This window comes from Vicia villosa, linkage group LG3 (assembly GCF_029867415.1).
Source record: "Vicia villosa cultivar HV-30 ecotype Madison, WI linkage group LG3, Vvil1.0, whole genome shotgun sequence".
Taxonomy (NCBI): domain Eukaryota; kingdom Viridiplantae; phylum Streptophyta; class Magnoliopsida; order Fabales; family Fabaceae; genus Vicia; species Vicia villosa.
Window position 1 is genome coordinate 98,542,842 of NC_081182.1, and position 18,973 is coordinate 98,561,814.

The 18,973-nt window shown below is 34.7% G+C and overlaps 1 protein-coding gene across 1 annotated transcript; it reads left to right on the plus strand.

Annotated features, from left to right (window-relative positions):
* The first annotated feature begins 5,250 nt into the window (after nucleotides 1-5,250).
* On the plus strand, nucleotides 5,251-9,606 carry LOC131662212 (sodium-dependent phosphate transport protein 1, chloroplastic-like). The gene is made up of 10 exons (XM_058931931.1): nucleotides 5,251-5,673; nucleotides 6,484-6,591; nucleotides 6,691-6,846; nucleotides 7,054-7,269; nucleotides 7,456-7,665; nucleotides 7,977-8,114; nucleotides 8,268-8,369; nucleotides 8,681-8,746; nucleotides 8,875-8,959; nucleotides 9,138-9,606. The coding sequence occupies exons 1-10, from the start codon at nucleotides 5,320-5,322 to the stop codon at nucleotides 9,233-9,235; spliced, it is 1,533 nt and encodes a 510-aa protein (XP_058787914.1). The 5' UTR covers nucleotides 5,251-5,319; the 3' UTR covers nucleotides 9,236-9,606.
* The last annotated feature ends 9,367 nt before the right edge of the window (nucleotides 9,607-18,973 follow it).

Here is an 18,973-nt window from a genome sequence, read left to right on the forward strand (position 1 = left end):
AAATACTTATTGATTAACCATTACCGAACAATCATAATATCAATTATAAAAAACAATGTTCTAATTTTTTTTAATGAAAACTATAAAATGTATCCGGATTTATGACGTAAATTTTTCTTCTGTTTAGAATGTGTCTACAACACAAACACTTATCTTTTTGTGCTTGAAACGAGAAGCCTCTGTTGTCAATTTCTTGAATTACTTATAAGATTGTTAGAAAATTAATTTCAATCAAATGGTTCTAGGCTAAATCGTGAACGAAATCACTTTCCTTATAAGTATTTCAAACACTCTCAATATGTCTTAGAGTTGGAACGCAGGAATACCCAGGATAATTCAACCTTTTATCGAGTTTTCGTAAGATTGACGAAAAACTCGGATGTAGCAAAGAGTGTCTGGAATTTTAGTGAAGATATGATAGGCTTATCGGATGTATTTTCTAAATCCAGAATATTCAATTTATAGGCTAAAGTGGTGTTGTTTCATAAGGTTGCGACCCTTGATGAAACACACACTTTAAGCAACACTTTTGCACTGTTTCGCCTACAACAACATTTTTCAACCGTTGCACTGTTTCGCCTACAGCAACAGTTTCAAAGGTTGTACTGCTTCACATTCTGCAGCACTTCACGAAGTGTTTCCTATTTCCGATTCAAACTACAAACTTCCTTTTGCAACACTTTCACAAAGTGTTGCCTATGTTTGAAAGTTATCATGGTTATAGACTATAGAAGTTCTAATTCAATAAATCTTTGATTTAGTTGGTTCTAGACTATAGAAGTTCTAATTCAATAAATCTTTGATTTAGTTGTGGTTGAGCCAGATCAAATTTCTGAATATATTTCCCCAAGTATTATGTTTTATAATTTTGACTATTCCAAAAGAGCGGAAACTTTCAATAAATGTATTTCACTTAAAAAAAATATTTATATGCAAAAAATATTTTGTAGACATTATTATGGAAAATACATATGATAATGGTTATGAAATTATGTACTAAGTTCTTATATATAATTTTATTAATATAATTCAAGTGTGAAAGTTTAGTTGAGATTCAATTAATAGTTCTCAATAGTAATTTTTTTAAACAATTATATTGAGAGATATAAGTGTACATGAGTTGGTTTGACCCAAATAATATAATGTACATCAGTTTCTGTGAGGTAAAATAATCATATACAATATTATTGGAATGGTTTGTGTAAAATTGCAAATATGTCGGTTGGATTGAACTCTGTAGTAGGTTACCCAACTTTTTCTCCTTTCTTCCCTTACGTAATTATAAATGATGTATCATAATTTTTTTTTTTAAAATGCTCCAAATATTTTTCCTTAAAAAGTAGTCTTTCATATTACCGATATTCTTTTAACTAAGGGTGACAAATAGCCATGTCTACTCCGTTTAGGCATGCCATGCAAAAACCCACAAAAAATAGGGTGGAACGAGACGAGTATAGTAGAGAATGCAGGCCTAAAACTTTACCTCACCCGACAAAACTTGGGGGCGGGACATGGCGGGACGACGAGCCTGCACTCTAAGTCTAAAAGGTACAACAATTCATGTCTGCCTCGTTAATGTCTGCGCTCGCCAAAATAATCACATGGTGTGGGACAGGCATAGTAAAGGGTGCGTGCATAAAACTTTGACTCGTCCCGCAAAAAAATCTGCAAAATAGGTGTGTGCATTGGGCGCGACCCAATTTTCTACCCGTACTTTTAGCATAAAATGTCTAAACATACAATAAAATTCATCATACAAATACTTGTAAAAATCAAAGTCATCACAGTAGTACCTAGAATTTCATATAATACTTAAAACTTACAAGCATTAGTATCAAAATAATTAAAGTGCAACATCATAAATAAGTTTAAATCACGACTCACAAAATAATAATGTACTATTAATATAAGGGCTTATGCATAACATATTAAGCATATGAAAATTAAAAGATAATGGGTATGATATAGTCTTTAATAAAAAGTAACGTAATATCATATTGGTCCAAAGGATGACTCTTCCCTCTTTAGTAAATTTACAAAATTAAGTTATCTGATTTGTGAGACACATGAAAAATATATAAAAAATTGTGAAAACTTCTTTTCATTCAAAAACTAGTGTTTCCTTCTCAAGAAATGTAGAGTTTTTACCAATTGGTCTATTTAGTCTAGTGAAAACAACATAAATAAATGGAAAAATGTTTGAACTAGTTATTGTTGATAAATATAGTCGATGGACATGAGTAAAATTCCTTAAATACAAAGATGAGTCACACTTTGTACTCCTAGTCTTTTGCAAACAAGTGCAACTTGAAAAATATCTGAAAACTGCAACAATTAAAATTGGTCATGGTGAGGAATTTGAAAACAAACTCTTAGATTTATTTATTTTTTTAATAAAATGATATTTCTTATGATTTCACCTGTCTTAGAACCTCACAACAAAATGAAGTTTTAGAGAGAAATATTGATTTCGTCAAAATATGACTAGAATCATGGTGAGTGAGAAAAAGGTTGCAAAGTACTTTTAGGAAAAAAAACAATAAATATTATGTATTACATTCAAAGTAGAATCTACATAAGACATATTTTAAATAGTACTCATAAATTTTGTAAAGGAAGAAAGCTCGATATTTTATACTTTCATCAATTTGTACATGTTATATTTTGAATACTAGAGAGCATTCGATGACATAAAAGTGTATATTGTTAGGAAATTATGAATGCTCTAAAGCATACAAAGTATACATAAAACAAACCTCAATTATGGAAGAATAAACTCATATATGCTTTGGTGACAAAAGCTTGACAATGATAAATCAAAGATAGTGTAAAAATTTGTAAAACCTAAAATCGAAATCAAAGAGGAATCCGAGTCAACACCCTATATAGAAAATATGTCTCGTGACAATCCCTCTGGTAACGATGTGTCTGGTAATGATGCTTCTAGTAAAGAAGCCTCTAGACAAGAAATATCTCAAGAAACCTTTATAGAACTAGATGAAGAGAATGCCTCCGGTTCTAGTTATCAATGGAAGTATAAAACATCTAAATGAGGTGGTTAATGAATTAAGTTCTTCTAGAGACATGCATAATTTTTAATGAACATGATAACTTAGAGAAACTATGACTACTATGAGTCAATATCTTTGTGGTACTTCCTAAAATCTCTAACTTCCTCTTTATTTTAATTTAATGTCGACTTTTAGATTTCCGAGAATGAAGGGTGTCAGTTTGTGTAAGAAAATTATTTTATTTTTATATGCCATAATTACTTGCCTTTAATCCATTAACTATTTTCAATTAAGGTTTATAACCCACTACACCCACTCACACACGACTTCACATTTTTCCTCACATATTAAACCTTCTTCCTTATCCATCTCCACTATTACCAAAAATCTGAACTCACATAGCTTAATCCTTTCAAAAATGGAAAGAAAAAAAAACATCTCATTCAATGAAAGTTGAGGATATTAGAAGAAAATCAGCCATGTATTTCAATGAAAATGATATCTGAACTAGGATAATTTTACTAGATCCTACGAGGGAAGGTCTATGCGTACATGATATAAGCTCATTGCCTCAACATTGGTCAGACACCTAACTCGTGGGCAAGAAGCCCCTAATGTATCGTGATAGACTTCCTGAATTTGGTGATAGGCTGTCCTATTGGGCTTGGGCCGCTCGAACTAACTTACACTACCCATTTGCTCAATAAACTTGCTTGATGATGTGTCCCAACAATGATTGATTGCACTTTTTAGCAAGTACAATTGGCACCACCGTGGAGCCTAGTAAAATTGAAATGGGAGACTTTCATAATCATCGATTAATTTAATGTCCGACTCTTCAATACTCTCCAATATGGCGAATAGGTGGGCATCAACTACAGTAAATAGTAGCTCCGACGGCGACCATGCGGCCATAGTAGAGATGCACACTTTTATGGACGACTTACATCGCCAAAACTAGACTTTGGAGGATAACGTCCCTAATATCCAACCGTGTCTGTAGAAGACAAATCCTATTGATGACACATAAATATTTTATCATTAACCTCTCTCTGATGAGATTAGGGGGGTTGTACCAGAAAGTTTTAATCCTCCTTCGAGGGATGCTCTCTGCAATGGATTTTTGACGATCCATCGATTCTTTGTCAGTAATATGGCCATGTCAGCTTCTGAAACCAAGGCTCGAAGTTACTGGGAAGAGTTAGGGGATGGATTTATCATGGTCAACAACAACCTCTTGACTGCATGAGGGTTCTCTCCAAATTTTGAAAAAGAATATTTCCTTTTGCCAAACTTGGTCTGTCAAAGACACCTAACAATAAAGGGTCGGATGGCCTAGAGAGAGTAGTACACTCAAAAGCCTCTCCCTATATAGGCCTCTTACATCGGGCAGAGGTATAAACTAATCAGCCAAGATAGTCAACCTCGTCGAAGGACCGCTTACCATAGTAATAAAGTAGGTACATCTCAACTTCAACATTGGTTGCCTTAACATTAAGAGCAACCATTTCTCTTTGTTGGCCTTATAATTGATGTCTTCGGCCATATTATCTACACAAGAAAAATAAAATCTATTAGCAAAATAAATAGTCACAATAAAAACTTACTAGTCTGCAAAAGGAATAAAAAATTTCAAACATTTCCTCTTTGCTGAAAGTCATCACCAAATACCGAGTATCTATGTACCAATACATTATTTTGACATTCTCCGTCTCCCTCTCAACATAAGTAGTCTTGTCAAAGCCACATAAGAACTATAAAATTTGTAATGCACATTTCTTCTCTAGTTCATTTAAGTTTGTCTCATTAGATAAAACTATGCTCAAGTTTTCTCAAAGTGCGATCAACTCAAACAACAAGGAAAACACACTTCACAAATTGACGCATTGGTGTCAAGTGGTACCTCTCGACTGTCCTTACATATTGTCAGGTGATCATCATTTATTATAGATTGTACGATTAAATATTTGAATTTAAACACCAAATTTTAAACACGATATATCAAAGCCGTTATTTCTTTCTTGTTTTTTTTCTCATACACTTTCATTCATGAATTAAAAAAACACATTAACATACTCTAAAATACTAAATAATCACCTTTGGAAAACCATTTTTAAATGCTCAAATAACATTTCTCTAAATAAATAGTATCCGAACTTAGAAGTTACAAACATTTTATATGCAATCGCCACGTGCCAAAACGAGAGCCATTGCAAATAAATATCCGACAAAAATAATAATCATAAAAAATCTCCAAGCTGTTAGAGTAACAGCAACCTGAGGAAGAGGAAGAAGAAGGAACAACACAATGAGTAGCAAAGCTCTACTTTTCTCTTTCTCTCCTCCTTCACCTTCTTCCTCCCCACAATCCCGCACCAGAACCACCCATTCCCCTTCCCCGTTCCCATCCCACTTACTCTCCCGCCGGAGGGGAGCAGGAAAGGTTTGGGCGGATGTCAAGTCCGAGAAGCAGGTGCCTGAGCCCTCCAGTAAGTACCAGGATCTATCGCTTCACAAGAAAGTTGCACGTGCTTTGGATATTGGTGAAGATGTGGAAGATGAAGAAACATTATCATTTTCACCATGGTGGGAGGTTTTTCCGAAAAGATGGGTTATTGTTATTCTTTGCTTCTCAGCTTTTCTTCTGTGTAACATGGATAGAGTGAGTATGCCCCTTTTTTTTAAGATATTACAAAATAGTTCGAAATTGGAATGGAGCTATATATAGCATGGTTTGTTAGTTATTACCTATGAATCACATAAACTAGTAACATAGTAACATGACACATCAACGCCGATAATAATTTGAAAAAAATTAAACGCGATCACAAGTGTCGGTTCGGACAAGATTCTACAAGATACTGACACGGACACACATTTTTTTCAAGAGTTGTTAGTGCTATAGAGGCTATTACTTGTATTGTACTTAGCAACTAAAGTGAAGTGTAATTTATTAGACCCTAGTTTGGGTTAGTTTTTAAATTGTGGAAGTTTCTGATTAACTTTATAAGTCTGCAAGAAGTTTAAGTAAGAAATTTTGAAAACGTTGAGGTAAATAACAAGGCTTTACATGTTAAAACTGTGGAGCTACGAAGCACAGACACCGGAAATAAATATGACATTGACCTATCGACACCAGTTAATTTGAAAATACAAATAAATTAAACGTAATCATAAGTGTCGGTATTCGTTTCGAACACGGACGTTGACACAGACACAACTTTTTTCTTAGGTGTCGGTGCTACAGAGGTGTGGAGAACAGCCATCCTTTATGTTGCAAAAAATTATGGTCAAATTGCAGTCAATAGACATCAAAACCTTTGATATTGTGGGAATAATTGTGGTCATGAAAGAATTTTTGGAAAACTTGGTGGACATGTAATTTGAAATTATAGAAGATTATATTATAATTGCAGTGGAGTCTTCAGTTAGCTTTAGCTCTTAGAAACTTCCATATGTTTCATATTTACAGGTAAATATGAGCATTGCTATACTTCCTATGTCAGCAGAATACAATTGGAACCCAACCACTGTAGGTTTAGTACAGTCTTCTTTCTTTTGGGGATACCTTCTTACTCAGGTAAATGTGATTTTCGTTTTGATTAGTAGCTTTTTCTCTATTCGCATAAGTTTGAACTTAAGGCCATGGCTCTGATGCATAGGTAGATACTTGTTGCAGATTGCTGGTGGAATATGGGCTGACACAGTGGGAGGAAAGCAGGTTTTGGGATTTGGCGTCGTTTGGTGGTCCATCGCTACAATCCTCACTCCTGTCGCTGCCAAACTTGGGTTGCCTTTCCTACTAGTTGCCCGTGCGTTCATGGGAGTTGGTGAGGTGCGTATAATTAAATGTTTTAAAAAACATGCTTTCTTGGGTTATACTGTTATGAACAAGCTTATAATAAAGCAAAAAATGAATTGTTCTTTGTGCAGTCTATATTGTCACTGATTTTAGTAATGATTTGATTCATATAGCTCGCGATGATACAATATGATGATAGCTTTTTTCCACGTGGAGTTAACTTCTTTTGGATCTTACTAGGGGGTTGCTATGCCGGCCATGAATAATATTCTTTCGAAATGGGTTCCTGTGGCAGAGAGAAGTAGATCATTAGCTCTTGTATACAGTGGCATGTACCTTGGATCAGTCACCGGACTCGCCTTTTCCCCTTTCCTAATTCATCAGTATGGATGGCCATCAGTGTTTTACTCCTTTGGTTCTCTAGGGACTGTTTGGTTTTGTATATGGCTTAATAAGGTTAGAATTCACATATCTAAAAATTTTATATGCACACACATTTTCTCAATAGAAATACTTTTTGTTTTGAATTTGATATCTTTATTATGAGTTTTCTTACTACCAAGTCCAAAACTTCGCCCTATCTTAGTAGAAATTTTATTTTCTCACATGCTAATTTACCATGTTATATTGGGAGCAATATAGGCACATAGTTCGCCACTGGATGATCCTGAAATGCTGCCAGCAGAAAAGAAGTTGATTGCTACAAACGGTATGTCCAAGGATCCTGTGAAGGAAATACCTTGGAGATTAATTTTATCAAAACCACCTGTCTGGGCCCTGATAGTGTGCCACTTTTGCCACAATTGGGGAACTTTCATTCTTCTAACATGGATGCCAACATACTATAACCAAGTAAGTCTTTTTTTTTTTGTTGCGTGTTTGCCAAGTACGCGACTTGGTGCGACCAAAGTTAGATTCATTCTCATATTTTATTTTCTTTTTATGTTTGCATTTTACCTATGCATAAGAAAAAGTACCTATATTCATCAAGCTTCAATTCCCACTCAGCACTGTCAAGATTGAAGCTAGTAGAGTTCAGATTTTGACTCGTGTTTTAACCAACATCTTGATACTCAATATTTTTACTCGCAATCTTATTGGATACTTCAAAAGAAAATGACTTTGTTAATGTTAACTAGAGGTATTTTCAATTATAATCATAGGTGTTGAAGTTCAATCTTACAGAATCTGGACTATTTTGTGTTTTACCATGGCTTACAATGGCAATTTCTGCAAATTTTGGTGGTTGGATTGCAGACACTCTTGTGACCCGAGGTGTATCTGTTACAACAGTCCGCAAGGTATCTCTCATCAATTTATTTTCTCTCTTTTTTAGTTTTTCTTATAGCTTATACTTGTCGAACAATTTACTCATTTGATGGTTTACTTATCGAGAGGCACACAAAATATTTTAATACCACGGTTCACACTATAATTCTACGTTTTTGTTACAGATAATGCAAACAGTTGGGTTTCTAGGTCCTGCTTTTTTCTTGACTCAGTTGAGCCACATTCATTCTCCCGTGATGGCTGTTTTGTGTATGACATGCAGTCAGGTTTGCTTCTTCTGTATCGCAATATCACCGTTAAAGCTTCTATTTAACAATATTATTCCCAAGTCAGAGTTCACTTCTATAACTTTTATCATAGTTTTTAGTTCATACCAGATGCTTCATATTCTGCACAACTTAAACTGCAAAATGAAATTTTCTTTACAACATTGTCTTGAAACTTCTTTTAAGACGACCTGACCTAACGTATATTTCTTTCTCTCTATAACATCATTTAAAATTAGTTAGCGTTGGTTAATCCATTCATTCCGTTGACCTTTCATGTTCCTCACTTGTTTCAAATTCTGCTTAATCAGGGAACAGACGCATTCTCTCAGTCTGGATTATATTCAAACCATCAAGATATAGCCCCTCGATATTCTGTAAGCGGTTTCATTATAATTTTGAAATGCAGAATAAGAATGCAAAAACAAGATAATTTCCTATGCTAAATTGTTGTCCTTAGGGAAAGAAAATGATTTCTATATTCATTTCTTATTTTTCTTTTTAGGGGATATTGCTTGGTCTATCCAATACCGCTGGAGTACTGGCTGGTGTCCTTGGAACAGCAGCAACAGGTTACATTCTACAACATGGTAAGTCAATGTTCAAATATTAATTAACCTAAAATATTCGGTGAAGACATGAATAATTATATCTCTTAATATTGAAGATTGATTACAGATTTCTATTGTTCATATTCATTATCTTTCTACGAAATCTTATCATTGGAACGACGATATGACACTATTTATTCTCTTTGCTTATTATCAGGCTCATGGGATGATGTTTTCAAGGTTTCAGTTGGGTTGTATCTGGTTGGAACCGTAGTGTGGAACCTTTTTTCGACCGGTGAAAAGATCATAGACTAACAAACTGTTACCGACAATTGATACTTTTTCATGCAAATACATATAGATACATCTCAAGCACTTTCTCACCGAACGAGGACTAAGAACAAAAAAGAGTTCAATCACGAAGCAACTCATTTCATCGGAAATTTATGCCCGACGAAGTGGTAAATTTTGTGGATAACGCGTTTCGTTGGCCTTAATAGATGGATTGGATTATCTTTATTTAATCCGAGATGTATTTTTTATGTTCTTTTTCCCATATTTGGTGGGAAGTTCATAGTGATTTCTTAAATTAACACATCATATACGTGTAAATATAATTTCCAAACCAACACATCAATTTTGTGACAATGAATCAAGAAAAGTAGTCTGTGTAGTATTATTTTTCATGGAGCTTCTTTTGTCTTTCCATTTTTTCTTATCTGTCTGTTTTACTTGCAGTCTTTGGTCAACTAAGTTGGTGATGTTAGTGTTGCAGAGAGTAGACTAAAATCTTTGAGATACTTTTGAAATTACTTCTTGTAGTGACCAATCATAGCTATTCAAAAGAACAGTGGTGTAGCTAAAACAAATCTATGTATGGGAATATTCTAATGTTGTGAGATTTGTGATACAGTGTTACAGTTACTATTGATCAACTAATTTCACCTAAGCATAGGATTAGAATTGGTAAATTTGGGTTAGTGTATTGATTCAGGAATTGATGAAATAGATGTCAATGCTTCATATAACCCAAATCTAGGTTTATCTAATGGGGTAAATTGTGATTTTATTGATTAATTTTAATAAATAAACAAAATGGAGTAAGAAAAAGTAAAACATTCTTAAAGGAGTTGAATTAAATTTATGTGTGTATCAAGAATCAAATGGACTACTTGCTTGTGCTAGCTTATATTTACCAGGATGGTGAAAACTTTACCTTTTTTTCCTAAAAATATCAATCAAATAAGAGGAAATATGAGAGTCTGGACAAATTAATAAGTAGACTCATGTATGAGTATGATAGTTGAGAAAACATCTTCAAAAATTAACTTGATATTAAAGATGGAAAATGTAATGGTCTATTGACTTGAAATTAAATAGTTTATGTTCTAGGTTATTCATGAGGTCCATCTGAAAAGGTCCAAGAGCTGCATCGTGTGAAATGACACGTTGTAATAGGTGGTCCCTTATTCTATTAAGAGTAGATGATTCTGATTCGAGGCGTCAATTAGCGACTGATCAGTGCATTTTGATGCACGTTCTTCCATGTTTGTACTCAAGCATTTCTTCCATTTATTTTAATTATTTTTATGTTTTAATATGTTTTTATAATTTATTTTTTTTTTAGCTTTATTTAATTTCCGCACTTTATTTTTCAGCTTTAGCAGTCTGCACGGAAACGATCATAACTGGAGTTCTGGGAGTCCGATTGAGGCGTTCTAATAATCTCCGGAAAGCTAAGAGAGAGAGCTACGACTTTCATGTTAGAGTCAAAGTCAGATTCGGAGCCTATAATTCCCAGATTTGCGTTTGAAGCTGCAGCACTTTATATTTTAAGTTTCGGGTCGCTAGTAGTGGGTCGGGTTTTGTAATTCGACCCAGTGGGGTCATAAACATTTTTTTGGCTGATTCCTAATAAGTCTAGCAGCCACGAAACACTGTTCACCATACACTATTCACGAAAAAATACTCTGAGTTTTGTACGATTTCATGGAGAACTAATCCGTCTGAGTCGATCTACCGTGTTCAGGTTCTAATACTATGAGATTACTATAATTTTACAATTTAATTTCTATTCCTTTCAATGATATTTTGTATTCTTGTATGCTTAATTCAATTGTATGAAATATATTGATTCAATTTGGTTGATTGTATGTCCTAACATAGACACGTTATGTTTGCTTAATTCGTACCGTGTCTGATCGATCGTGTTTGCTTAATTCATGATAATTTATCCCGTTTGCTTAATTCGGACATTAGGATCGCACATCTCGCAAACCTCACCGCGCTTGTCATTGAGTTTGCATCCAAATAGGAATGGAATGGAATCCGCTTAGTATAGTGAAGTTATAATAATCGATGATTGGTAGGAACTGAATCGGTAGATTGACTTATTTTATAATCACTTATTTTCGCAACAGCTTATTTTTAGAATCACTTATTTTAAGCATTTTTTTCTTAATCAGAAACCAAACCACCCCCCCCCCCCCCCAATTTCTTCGGTTAGTAAACTCAAGAATCCTTGTGAGAACAATAATCCGAGTTAATTTGTCGATGCACTACATTTTTGAAAAACTACTCGTTTTGATCCGTGCGCGACAACGGATCAAATTGGCGTCGTTGCCGGGGATTCTTGTTATTATTAATCGTTTTTAGAGTCATAGGTTTAGTGTTCTCGTATTTAGGTCGTAGTTTCCTCACGGTTTTGGCCAATTCGCGTTTAGAGTAGAAAAAATCGGTTTTTGGAAAAATTGTGTTCGATTGTTAAACATTTTTGCCTACTGGGAGCAGAAAAATCGTGCGATAAATACTCCATTACTCTAAAAGAGTAAAGGAAATCGACCCAAAATTGCCAAATTCCTCTTTTATCTATTTTTAATTAATTATTTACTGTTTTGTCAGTTTTGAAAAATTCCAAAAAAAATCCCAAAATTCGTATTTGTCTTAATTAGTTTAAATTTTGTGTTTTTATATTTTTATAAATTTATTTTAATCGTTTTCCTTCTTTCAATTTCTTTTTGCCTATATGGGACATAATTGGTATTTCTGTGTTTGTTGAAACCATGGTTGAACAAAGAACTTTGACGCAGTTGGCTGTCCCTAATGTGAACTATAATTGTTTATGTATTGACTATTATGCGGCCGATACACCTTTTGAATTAGAATATGGTTTAACACATTTGTTGCCTAGGTTTAATGGTTTTGCAGGCGAGAATCCGCATAAGCATATGAAGGAATTTCAGGTTGTGTGCTCTGCACCTTCCGAACCTTCACTAGAGGATATTGTCAAACAAATGGCTGCAAATAATCTCCAGTATCAACAGCAAATAGATTATACTCTTCAGACTTTGCAAACACAGATTGGACAGCTTGCCACTTTGATAAATGCCATGCAGCAAGCTCAAGGATCAAACCAACAACCCTAGGAAGAGCAATCTGTTTTTCAAATAGAGTTGCTTCCTAAAACTGTTGATGATACTTGTACTAATTTGCTTGCATCTGATTTTCCATCACTGTCTGATTTTGATGATGTTTACTCATGTTTTGATTGTACTGACACTAACATTTGTGTTGTATGTGCTGAGATTGATGTTGCCTTGAAGGGTAACATATTTACTACAGGTGAAGTTGTTATCGATGAAGCTGTTCATGCAGCTGATACTCTTGACATCCCGGCTGCCTCAAGCACTCCTTCCATTGAACAACCACCTTTCCGAGAGCTGAAACCAATTCCTGAAAATCTTAAATATGCTTATTTAGAGATGAATGAAAAACTTCCGATTATAATTTCTTCTAAACTTTATTTTGATCAAGAAAGTAAGTTTTTGCAGGTTTTGAAGAAGCATAAGAAAGGAATTGAATGGACCTTGGATGACATTTATGATATTAGTTTGTCCATGTGTGTGCATGAGATCTCACTTGAAGATGTAGCAAAAGTAGTGAGGCAGCCCCATAACCTTTGGTTCCTTGATTTTGCGAAAGATAATAGCACCTTCACATGCCCATTTGACACTTTTACTTTTAAAAGAGCATTCCTTGATCCTGGAATAAAAGGTGAAGGCACTAATAAAGATTTCAAGTTAAATGGACATTACCCAAAGCTACTCCATGAGAGCCCCACTTTGGAAGAAGAGAATGTAGAAGATCTCTCTTTGGGAAAGGCTGCTTATGTGATCACATATCCTCCTTGACTACTCGGGTGTGTTCTTTCCTTTCTCTCACTCTTATTTTATATTAATGTTCTTTCATTGAGGACAATGTATGTCTTAAGTGTGGGGGAGAGAATCATTTATTTGTTTTGTTTTCTTTCAATTTTTTTTTGTTTTTGTTTTGTTTTCAGTACTTAAAAAAATGCATCTTTTTGAAATTTTTGGGTTATAGATTAATCTGAGGTTAGTTGTGGAGACTTGAAAAAAATTCGCAATATCGGTATCTTTTTAACACCGTAAGTCTCCTGCATATGGAAATTGATTTGAATTTTTATTATGTTTTAGCCTTAAATTCTCATTCTCTGACAGCTCTTGAGTAGTTTATTTCAGTAGTCGGCACCATCTCTCACACACTTTACGCAGTGAAGCCGATGAATATAAGTGAGTGTTCCGAAAAAGAAAAAAAAAGTAACGTACCTTCTAAGTTTGGTGACCCTCACCCGGTCACTTAACCCAACGGTTGTGGAACCTTCAAAAAATTTTCAAGACTCTTTGTTAGTTGGTTCAGCGGTTTCTGGTGCTGAACTTGGTAGGGAGGATTACGGTCCGATCCCCCGCAACTACAACTGAGTAAACAAAGGGTTATGCCACGTAAGTACCAGAACCCCGTGCAGAAAAGGATCAGAGTCACTAACCGGTCGTCTTGCTATAAGTGTGTGGAGATAACGGGCTTAATGTGATTGCACCTGAATGAAAAAGAGCAAAAAGGATGAGTAAGTTAGGCTATGGTATAATAATATGATTTGAATTGGTTTGTGTATTTAGGAGACTTATGTCTGCACAATTGTGGATTAGTGTTCCTACGATATCCTTAGTGTGCAAGATTAGTACCTGTCGATGCAAACTTACCCGAAGAAGATTTGTAGCCTAGGATGAGTAACTGTTGATGTATTTGTGCTTTCTTTGTTTTGTTTTTCATTTTGCTCGGAGTGCAAAAGCTCAAGTGTGGGGGAATTTGATCAGTGCATTTTGATGCACGTTCTTTCATGTTTGTACTCAAGCATTTCTTCCATTTGTTTTAATTATTTTTATGTTTTAATATGTTTTTATAATTTATTTTATTTTTAGCTTTATTTAATTTTCGCACTTTATTTTTCAGCTTTAGCAGTCTGCACGGAAATGATCACAACTGGAGTTCCGGGAGTCCGATTGAGGCATTCTAATAATCGCCGGAAAGCTGAGAGAGAGAGCTACGACTTTCATGTTAAAGTCAAAGTCAGATTCGGAGCCTATAATTCCCAGATTTGCGTTTGAAGATGCAGCACTTTATATTTTAAGTTTTGGGTCGCTAGTAGTGGGTCGGGTTTTGTAATTCGACCCAGTGGGGTCATAAACATTTTTTTGGCTGATTCCTAATTGGTCTAGCTGCCACGAAACACTGTTCACCATACACTATTCACGAAAAAATACTCTGAGTTTTGTACGATTTCATGGAGAACTAATCTGTCTGAGTCGATCTACCGTGTTCAGGTTCTAATACTATGAGATTACTATAATTTTACAATTTAATTTCTATTCCTTTCAATGATATTTTGTATTCTTGTATGCTTAATTCAATTGTATGAAATATATTGATTCAATTTGGTTGATTGTATGTCCTAACATAGACATGTTATGTTTGCTTAATTCGTACCGTGTCTGATCGATCGTGTTTGCTTAATTCATGATAATTTATCCCGTTTGCTTAATTCGGACATTAGGATCGCACATCTCGCAAACCTCACCGCGCTTGTCATTGAGTTTGCATCCAAATAGGAATGAAATCGAATCCGCTTAGAATAGTGAAGTTATAATAATCAATGATTGGTAGGAACTGAATCAGTAGATTGACTTATTTTATAATCACTTATTTTCACAACAGCTTCTTTTTAGAATCACTTATATTAAGCATTTTTTTCTTAATCAGAAACCAAACCAACCCCCCCCCCCCCCCCCCCCCCAATTTCAATTTTGGTTAGTAAACTCAAGAATCCTTGTGAGAACGATAATCCGAGCTAATTTGTCGTTGTACTACGTTTTTGAAAAACTACTCGTTTTGATCCGTGCGCGACAGCAGATCAGCGACTTATTAGTTTCAACGGCCACCCGCACAATGCACCTCTCATGCATATGGTTTTAATAACTCATTATTATATGTATTCAAGTTCATTCTTACTCCCAAATTACTCTTTTTTAAAAAGAAGAATACCTAAGGTGAGGATATTTGGGACAAAATTGACTCCAGAGTAATCACTTTAAAAGAAAAATATCTCTTACCGAACATAAGGTTCTAGGACCTAGAGAATGAGTTTGGATCTGCCCTAAATAAAACACCTGATCCAAGCAAATGTGAGAGAGAAGAATTATTGGATAATTGAACAAATTATATATCGTCATCAGGAAATGTGAACGGTCTGATTGCTTGTATGTTTGAGCAATAAGAAGTCTCTTTCTTGCGTGCTTGAGCAATTAGAAGTCCCTTGCTTGTGTGCTTGAGAAATCAGAACTCTTTTTCTTATGTGCTTGAGTAATCAAAAGTCTCTTGCTTGTGTTCTTAAGCATTGGAGTCTCTTATTTGTGTGTTTGGGCATTGGAAGTCTTTTGCTTGTGTGCTTGAGCAACTTGTAATCAGATTTGGTTATAGTGGAAATCTCTTAAAAGTGCAAGGGGACTGGACTACTCCTAATTTGTAGGAGTAACCAGGATAAATTGCTTGTGTATTATCTTGCTCTCTTCTATACTTCTATTAAATATTATTCTGGTGCTATCCATCAGACTCTAAATCAGATTATGAACATTATAATCAAAATCTAATAATATATCTCACTACTACAAAACGTGCAAACAACAACGCCCAAGTCACCAAGGTTCTTCCAAACACCGTGGTGACTTCCCTAACACCCATTTTTTCTCTTCTTCGTCATTAGCTTTAATATTCTACAGCCGACAATCTTGTTTTTCATACATGAAGGTATTCTTTTTCCTCCTTATTCTCCCACTTTTTGTGTATGTTGTTGTTATGTTTCACATGATTTTCATATTATTTCTTCTCTTCTTCATCGTCATTACCTTTGCTGTTGTTGTATGTTGTTGTTGATAAATATTTGTTGACATGATTTTTTTATATTATTTACTCCAGTTTCACATGTTTTGTTGTTGCTGACAAACCTTTTTTTTCATATTCGTCTCCACCATCTTAACAAAGCGCATATGTGACTATCGTGCATATGGTTTGCGTAACTATGAGAAAAAAAAAAGAAGTGTGAAGTTATTGTGGAAACTTCATCCACCTTACATTTCTTTTTTATAGTTTCACAAACTAGATGAACTTCATAATTTGTTCTTGTTCCGCAATTATTAATAAATGGTGCGTTCTTAAAACAATTTAATATATCTTGTGATGTTGTATGTTGTTAGTGTTTTGTTTCTAAACTGTATGTTTTTTTATTTTGTTGCATGTTGTATGTTGTTGTTGTTGTTGATATATGTTCTAAAATCAAGAATAAGACATTGCAAAGTCACAAGAAAGAGGCTTCTTGTGACTTGCTGATCGGTAAAATAACAAGTATACTATTTTACCTTTGTAGTAATAAAGGGGACATTTCCCGAATGTCGATCTCAAGGAGTGCGTATCAGTATAGATTTCAAATTCTCCTTCGATTAAAAAAACTAAATGTTGGTTTTGATTTGCAAACTTATGAAAATAAATGCGAAAAAGGTAAAGGATAAGATTTTGGTTTTAACAGATAAGAGTAACATGCTTGGGAAGGTGTATGACTCATCCATGTAACAATTTGACTTATTACGTCAACAACATATTTTAAAGAATGAATTACCGGTTCTTAAGGGTATTCACTCCTAAGTCCTTAGCGAGAAAACCTTTAAACGTTCAATCCTAGTCCCTATGTCCATTGAAATTAGGGATGAAATTAAGCATTATACTATCAAGAATAGTTCGGTTACTATAGAGTATCCCTATTTCTAGGTAATATCTACTATAGCATATTCTCATGAAAGCATTATCAATGGTGGTCCAACATAATTGATAATCATACGACAATTTCAATTTGTCCCAAAAGAAAAAGCATTAAGAACATCAAGAGAGTATTTTAATACTGAAAAACCAATTGTAATTGCAAATACTAACTCAGAGTCATTACAGGTTTAAATATGGGACACCCCCTAGCATTGGGGAATTTATCTACTCATGCTATTCAAATAAAACAAGATATAAAATAGAGACATTACAAGAATTGAGATGAAAGTTGATCTTTAATCGCTTCTGTTATGAAAACCTCCTTCTCTCCCAAATCCTTGTTTTCTCCAATCTTCAATCGTGTATTCTTCTCTAGCCCAAAAAAGTCCCCTAATTCTTCTTCAAAACTCATTTAAATAGCACACATTCACTTAGGACGGTTGGAAATACCAAAAACACCCTCGCAGGCCAACTGCGGAGCGAAATACCCAAATATAATTGAAATCAGCGTCGCAACCCAACACGGGCCGTGTCAGGCAACACGGGAACCCATGTTGGGTCTCTGTCTATTTATTTTTCTTTTCAAGTTCCAGGACGGGAAACACAGCCCGTGTCAGTTGACACGACCACCCGTGTTGCACCACTGACTTCCAATCTTTATGAACTTCGTCCTAGCCTTCCTCCTGACAAGGCTCGTGTTAGGTGACATGGCCAGCCGTGTCAGGTCTCCTGAAGCATGCGTTTTACACCTCCTCTGAAACTCCTATTTTTGCACTGACTTGTCCTGATTTATTTATTTGAGCATAAAAACAGTAATACACACAACCACAACATAAAATGAAGAAGAATGCAATAAAACGATTAACAATTTAAATCAAAGAAAACTAAAATCAACGGTAAATAAATGAGTAAAAACCAGTGACCTAACTCCCCCAAACTTAAACCGTTGCTTGACCTCAAGCAACCAATATAAGAGCTCATGAAATTCAAAGTATAACGACACTCATACGTGAAACTTTTATTCACATTGACCGAGAAACAGTTCGTCCGGCATTCACATGACGCAAAGAGTTTCCGCGAGAACATTTTAAACCTGACCTCCCCTTTTGTATATCTCTCTAACTATGCTTTGTACTTAAGTCTTTTTCCGATTTTCCTCCTTTTTCATTCGGAAAATCAAATTAAGGCAATGCGAATTTATGATGATCGTCACATGCATGAGACTAATCAAGGCTTTTTTATTTTGTTTAGGTACCAAATAAGTAGAAATTTAATATAACGATGAAAGTTTCAAAACTTTTCAGTTTATGTATTCTTATTTGGACGACGTTTGGGGATCAACCTCCTTTGGGCTGAATAAACAGGTGAGGGGTAGCGGGCCGGCTGCCTTTTACCGCATTTTTATTATTTGGTGCCAAAATTATTTATTTCTCAACCAATCATACATGCATGTGAATCTAGATTATGCCAGATTGTCAAGATAAACTACTTAAGGAGTATTTCTCATGATATAAGCATTATGGTACAAATCTACACGTTAGCCTCGTATCACTTTTTAGGAAACCTAGGATGTTCAAACAAAAACCCCTCTTTGTTACAATATTTTGAACTTCCTACCTTCAAACAATCATCTCGTCATCTCTATATAATATTCCCGATCTCTTTTGAAATAAAAAACTCTTATGAAAAACAAAAAATTTCAGTCAAATTTTGGGAAGAACACAATGTGTGTGGTTTTACACATACCATAACAGCAACATAAAATAAAAACGCAAAGAGTAAATCCCTCGTTCTATTGCAGGGAACTTGATCGGTAAAATAACAAGTGTACTATTTTTCCTCTGTAGTAATAAAGGAGACATTCCTCGAATGTCGATCTCAAAGAGTGCG